Below are 7,005 nucleotides of genomic sequence, written 5' to 3' on the forward strand. Positions count from 1 at the left end.
GAAACTTGTTGATCACGTGTGTAAGTCCAATCCCACTTCTGACACCAAATTGTCACGTGTTGGGTGTATAACGCGACAAATAACTTCACGCCTTATTGGATATAGCGAATTTATTCCACTCGCTCTTACAATCACAGCCTTTACAGATTCACAATTACTGCTATATGCAGTATTACAATTACTTGGCCTGCGAAGGCTAGGCTACAACTGACTGGTTGACTGACTCCCTGGCTAACTCGTAACTCTCCGCTGGCTAGATTCCAACTGTTTTGTGGAGCAATTGGTGGAATGAAGATTGGCAGGGGAAACTGAAGTACTCTGAGAAAACCTGCTCCAGCACCACTTTGTCCACCACAAATCCCACTTGACCAGACCTGGGATCAAACCCAGGGCGCTGCGGTGGGAAGCCAGCGACTAACTGCTTGAGTTATGGCACAACCAAATTTGTGTGATGCTTTTAAACTAGCCCGGAAACTTTCTGATAGTGTGCTTTGATGCTGCCTGCCAATTCTGTCTGTGTTACAATCACTTGCATCTTTTCATTGCCTGATGTTTTCATGACAGCAGATTTTGCACTTACATTTGTGATCATTTGTGATCATGTAATTGGATAGCATACTGAAATATATAGACAGTTCATTTTCATTGCCTTGATGTGTGATGGTTAATACTACTATTAGAATGAAGACCTTCCTTCACTGTAAAGATTCTTCAGAATCATTTGTACACTTCACCCTGAACCGAACTTAAAATTTAACCTCACACTGAGTAACGACATTACACAAAACTGGCATTCGATTCTGTCTTTGACTCTGCATGAATAACAATTTTCACATAAAAATGGCATAAGTTCCAAATCTTGTTGTTTCCATCTTAGGATTCTTGTCTTGACGGACACTTATTTTCTTGCTGTGTTTCACAGTGTGTTTGTTCTCCATATTTGATCATCACAGGTTTAACGATTAGGGGACAGGCCATTTAAATTCCGGTAGTGGCAGCGGGACGGAGTTAATTTAAATGCCTGCCATTGTAGAGTAATAAAAATTGTAATCATGTTACTCAAAATGCTGTGATTTCTACAATTTTTGTGATAAACGAACGAAATAAACGCTACTTTTATCTAGAAAGTATATAGAATCAGATACTGTAATTTACAGATTTTAGAATCTGTAAAAATTGTTACATTGATTCCAAAAAAATTTTTCCCAATTTTGTGCGTGTCCACAAAAATGCATAAAGCTTCTGCACAATACGTTTCTGCAGTATAAATGCATGGTGCTGATGCACTGTCTGTGTTTTTTATCTGGCAATAGGAGAAGATGTTTACGTACTGCACATTCTCCCGTCAGGTAGGCTTCCTGTATACCTGAGTGTGGGCGAGTTCTTATCCTACATTGCCGTATGAAACTCTGTTTGTTTAGTCACGTTTGTCGGACTATCCACACAGAGGCAGTTCTTGGATTATCACCTGATTCCACCTGCTTCCATGTCCCTTCAGAATAAACCGTAACGCATTCAAAATGGTGTGATTTATGAGCGGCCTCTCAATTTCGACTTCTTCAATGCGAAAAGGGGCCATGGTGCATAGTTGAAATTGCGATGTTTTATAAGCATTATGAATAGAGGACACCACTCGCCATCACTGGCTTACTTCCTGCTAATACAAGACTAACATTGCGTGTGCGCGCTTCGCGTGGAAAACGGTTAATTATGGACAAAGTGCATGAATTGCGATGTCGGGCTCTGCATTCAGTGACATGCAACATTCAGTTAGATGATGCAGGAGGGAAAACAGTCTACTTATAAAGCTGGTGTCCAAAAATAATATAAGTAGAACAAAAATTTCTATATTAAAATTAGATTTTAAAACACTGCGCACACGCGGCCTGCGAGTCACCATACGGTGTCCTTCGGCCATCTCGGCATAATGTAAAGGTCCCCATACGGTGTCTTTCGGCTCATAAAGGTTAAAATATAAATGAGAAATGCGATGCCTGTTACTTTTGACACATTATTCCCTTTCCTTGGTATAAACTGCCAGCAACAATTGTGTTGGCGCAGAATCTCATGATAGCATACACTGGTGACTTATTGCTTGTGCTTCATAACTTTGATGGTATTTTGGGAAACTTTATGGCAACTTACAGCTTCTGACCTTGAAACATATATCTGTATTTTGCTTTCTTTGTTGCTGCTGTCAGAGCATGTTAGCATGAGCTGTGCTATGAACAAAGTGAAAGCATAATACTGATTGAAAGCATTTAATATATGACACTGAGATTCATGATAGTTTTGTCACCCTTAATGTGGGAAAAAGACTTGCCTTCCATTCAGGTGCAGATGCCATACCAGTCACATGTGTCCCAATGTGTAGAGCAAATGCAGTTATCAGAAAATACTCAGAATTCAGAATGAAAAATTAACATTTGATTCAAGATGGAGAATTCTTTTTCTCATTTCGATCTGGATAATTTGATACTCACATGTGCCTAATCTATAGCCTTCCACCTTACCTCATTTCATATGGTATAGTGGTCTTTCGTCAGATTGGAAATATTTCACATAGGTGCCATTTTGCTGTGTGAGAACATGAAGATGTGGATTGGATACGGACCAGTATGATGCCTTTGTGTGCCTTTGGGTGTTAACAAAAGTGTGTAGAATTGCTTCATTTGGCTTCACAATAACTGCTACTTGAAATTAGTGATAAATATAAACATACTATATGTCTACTCTGTTCTTATGTTGTATTTCTGGAAGGGCTTGATTAGATGTTGCACAAGTGTAACATGACCTGCAGTAAGTGAATCCTACACTTTGTTATTTGACAGGAAGAGGCGAGATTTCTCAAAATTCACTATCCTGTTGAACAACATGCGGCTCATGGCCATTTTGGATTGGTGGGAAGCTGTCAGAGACTTCATTATGGAGAATGTCGACAATCCTTATGGAGGTTAGTTTAAAGGACATCTTACTCAGTCACTGCTAAGCATTTGAACGTCAGCCTAAACCAGTGGGCCAGCAGCTGCAGCTAAACACCCTGACATCAGCGTCTGGCTTGTATTAGTTAAGGCTTATATTACAATGTGAACATTGTGTGGCGACTGGTTGATGACTGCTGGAGAGAGGATTAATACTTTCTAGAGCCAGTTATGACATGAAGAGCTGCCATTCCTGCTTTGTTACTGTATTGTAGATCTTAATAGCCGCAATGTGTAATTAAATAGTTTTAGAGAATCTCTCATTTCTCTTATACAGTATTTGAGGTATCACAACATTCTTCTTTCTTGTAAATCCTCAACAGTAATTATCCATGAATATTACAGCTTCAGGGAACCAAATCAGCCGTACTGATATTTCAGCCAAATCAGATCAGCTATCTAATGGGGAAGCAAGTACCATGAAGGGTCAGCTGGCTGAGGAAGTTCCATTTGAATTCAAACTTAATATCACTGACTCTGAAATTGTGGTTGTGGAAGACACATCTCAGTGGGACACAAATGCAGTCATCCTGAAGGTAACAAGGTGTCTCTAGGAAAAGTTATTTTAGAACTAAGTTATTTTAGAACTGGCTTCTTAATATACCTGTTGAATTTATTGATTTTATAATATATAATCTAAGCTATTTCTTCCTGTGATTGTGGTAATTTCACTGAGTTTGGGTTGTGTATATATGCATGAGCATGCACACATGCCCCCTCCTCCTGCCCAGAAAATTCTGCCTACTGTTTTTTCATGCCTTGCAGTTGGCAAGTATAATTTTCCTTATGTGATATGGGTGCATTGTACAGTCCATAAGAAAATATTTCTGTTTGACCCAACTTGTTACCTCCTACATGGTGCTAATCTCAAGACATATTTTGTGCAGGATGTTTATAAAGAAACCTGTAAATCAAAGTATGTTTGCCATGCTTCATTAGTAATTAACAGCCGTAACTTAGGGGTGAAACATTTTGTATTTATGAGCATGTTTCAGTGGTCTTCTACAAGGTGCTCAAACTAGCATGAAAGGATCTTCTCTCCTGAGCCGCAAGTGGAAGAACAGAGTGGAAGGGAACCAAAATATTTTGCTTTTACCCACCTGTTACTAAGAATAAGGATATTTGAACAAGATTAGCCACTGGTTGATAGTAAATGTGTGTGCAAGTGTGTGAGAGGGAGTATGCAGCAAACAAAGTAAATAAATTTGTAGTTAGATCTAATACCATGGCTTTCTGATTTGTGTTTGTGGTAGTGCTGTATTCTTACTTCATGTTGTGGCAGTAGGGATAAACTTATGCAGTGGAACCCACGTTTCATTGTTTCTTTTGGGAGCAGTAGATTTGGACAATAAAATGAGAACAGTCCTAAGTGGAGAAAATTTAATACTGAGATTATTAACTTCAATTCATGCAGCAGAATCTCACCAATTTGTTTCAGAGCACAACTGTTGTGTCATATCACCCCATACTGGCTGACAAGCCCCTGTCTTGCAATCTGAACCACTGTGAAATGTTCTCTTGCATCCTGGGCATGGAGGATGAGACTGCTCTCTCAATCATTGACCCTGTGACTGTGAACATGGATGTGACACACCGCTTGCACAGTGGGACCACAAGGGGCATCCCAGATGCTGCTGTCTCACAAACTGACAGAGTGTTGGAAGTGAGTCTTTACCATTGCTATGGATGTACTGTCATGTCACAGTCCCAATTAAATCTTAACTCTTGTCGAAATTTGGCCCTCACTGTTAAGTGGGTTTCTTATCAGTGATCATTTTTTTATCCCTGTTCACTTAGAATGAGAACAGTCTGTACTCAGTTGAAATGAGACATGCAACGGCATAGAACCACATCTGAAAATCCCCTATTTCTGGATGATAAATGTTGCAGTCATATTCATTGTAGGTAATTAAATATTTCAGATCCAGATGCATCAGCAGTTAAACATTCGTCTCTCTTATCATGATATGAGAATGTTCATCCAGATGCTTAACAGCCTCCCAAAGCAGACACTCTGGGCTAGGAGCCACGATTCAGATCATGACCAGCAACCAGCAAATGTTCAGAGTAAGTAAATGTTTGTCTGTGACATGTTGGAAAATACAAATAAAAATGCAGATATAATCTGATCATCATTACAACCCTTCTGCCAGTTTCATATAGGCCACTGTTTAGGTAAGAAACATTTAAGCACAGATTATATAAGCTTAACTTTGGTATGTTACAATATTATACGTATTTACGCATCCTGCTGCACTCCACATGATAAACGATACAAACTCCGTCCTAAGTGCAAACAATATACATTTATATGTCTTTGATCTTGTTCCTTCTACACTACATGTTTCGGCCTCTATCGGCCATCATCAGGTGTATACTCTTAACGTTGCTGCCACACTGAACCCAGTCTAAAACTTAACATTTAAAAACACAATGTCACGTTCTTCGTATTATCAACATCTACATCGTTGATATGTGTCTGGTATGTAGATTATGTTGCACACGTCAAACCCGATATTCTTGTAGTAGCACTCTAAAAATCTTTAGTTATGATGTTTTTAAAATCTTTTAAAATTTTCTCTAAATTTTAAATTTAAAANGTATCGTTTATTATTGGTATGTTATTCTGAAATTAAAAATTTTGTATGTAAGGTTTGAAGCCTTCCTGGTGACTAAACATGCTAACATCTTCTCGGGCAATCAGCTGTCAGTGTCAAGTTTAAACCAGCATTTCAGAAATATTCTCCATCTCCATCATCAGGGTCAATGAGGTGAATGGCTATATGCCACTAATGTGTGTGTGTGTGTATATATATGTTTATATAAATATATCAGTGCGATGCCTTTTCCTGATGGAGTACCATGTGACAGGAATATCAAACAGTGTCAGAATCACCAGGGTCATGGAAAAACAGGCCCCTAACAGGGTTAGCAGCATCAAGCTACCCAACACTCAATACACTCATCATAAAGCTGGAAGTCTGAAAGAGGTTTTCAGAGCCCACTTTCCAGACACAGGGTTGATTGATGATTTAGAACTTGTCTCAAACATGGATATATTTCTGTAACTTGGAGACAAGTGAAATCGGCATTAGCACCAGAGCCTGGAATATCTTAATGTACTCATGTGAAAGCTTATCACTCTGATAGAGTATCATTCTTTCTCTTGAAGTAAAAGTAAAGTAAAGCTATACCTGTAACAGGCCGTGAAGGCCCATAGGGTTGTGAGATGTTGAGGGTCCCACATTATCTAGACAATCGGCTCAAAGATGGTGCTAAGGTTGTCAGCCTTATGCGCTGGCCACACTTTACTCCCCAGGAAAATTATTTAATTAATTCCTGGTACTCATTTCTGTTAGAGGCTGAGTCGACCCCAGGGCCATAGGGTGGCTGAAAGGATTAGGTCAATTGAAAAAAATCCAATGACCTCAGCGGGACTTGAACCCGCGACCTTCCGGCTTGTAGCCTCAACCAACTTGAAAGACAGTAGAGAAGTTAGTGGACAGACATATTAAGGATGGTGTGTTGGGGGAGTGTCTTCTGCATTGTCAAAAGCAAAATGCCTACCAAACTGGAAAATCCACAGAAATTACACTTATTAAACTTGTGATGCACAGTTCAAGTGCAATTGAACACAAGCTTTCCTTGATATGCAGAGAGCTTCTAACATAACCTCACTTGATATAAAAACACAGACTGCTCAATGGCATGGCACTGAGCCCACCATTTGCAGCTGCTCCGTGCTGGAAAGCAGGAACATAATAACTACATTTTCAGGAGAAGCCTTGTGTTTGCGTGCATGCATGTGTATGTGTGTCTGTGTGTGGGGGGGTCATTCACTACATCAACCCTGATGATGGGGGCACAAGAATTGAATTGAATTGAATTGAATTGAATTGAATTTTATTTACCTTCCGTAAATCCAGTACAGGTGAGACACCATACGATATGGAACAAGTCAAGTTAGAATACATAGTATCTATACAATAATACAGTAATATTGCAATTAAATGAGGTAAACTTA

At 39.3% G+C, this 7,005-nt stretch overlaps 1 protein-coding gene across 5 annotated transcripts in view; it reads left to right on the plus strand.

The window, feature by feature from the left end:
• LOC111870922 (vacuolar protein sorting-associated protein 13D) overlaps nucleotides 1-7,005 on the plus strand; it is a 232,195-nt gene that overhangs the window by 127,461 nt on the left and 97,729 nt on the right. For all 5 annotated transcript variants that reach the window (XM_023863569.2, XM_023863598.2, XM_023863561.2 and 2 more), the window contains exons 36-39: nucleotides 2,832-2,953; nucleotides 3,327-3,517; nucleotides 4,420-4,644; nucleotides 4,904-5,048. In XM_023863569.2, the coding sequence (XP_023719337.1) occupies nucleotides 2,832-2,953; nucleotides 3,327-3,517; nucleotides 4,420-4,644; nucleotides 4,904-5,048 (683 nt within the window). The remainder of the gene's footprint in view (nucleotides 1-2,831; nucleotides 2,954-3,326; nucleotides 3,518-4,419; nucleotides 4,645-4,903; nucleotides 5,049-7,005) is intronic.

Source organism: Cryptotermes secundus, unplaced genomic scaffold, assembly GCF_002891405.2.
Source record: "Cryptotermes secundus unplaced genomic scaffold, Csec_1.0 scaffold101, whole genome shotgun sequence".
Lineage (NCBI taxonomy): Eukaryota > Metazoa > Arthropoda > Insecta > Blattodea > Kalotermitidae > Cryptotermes > Cryptotermes secundus.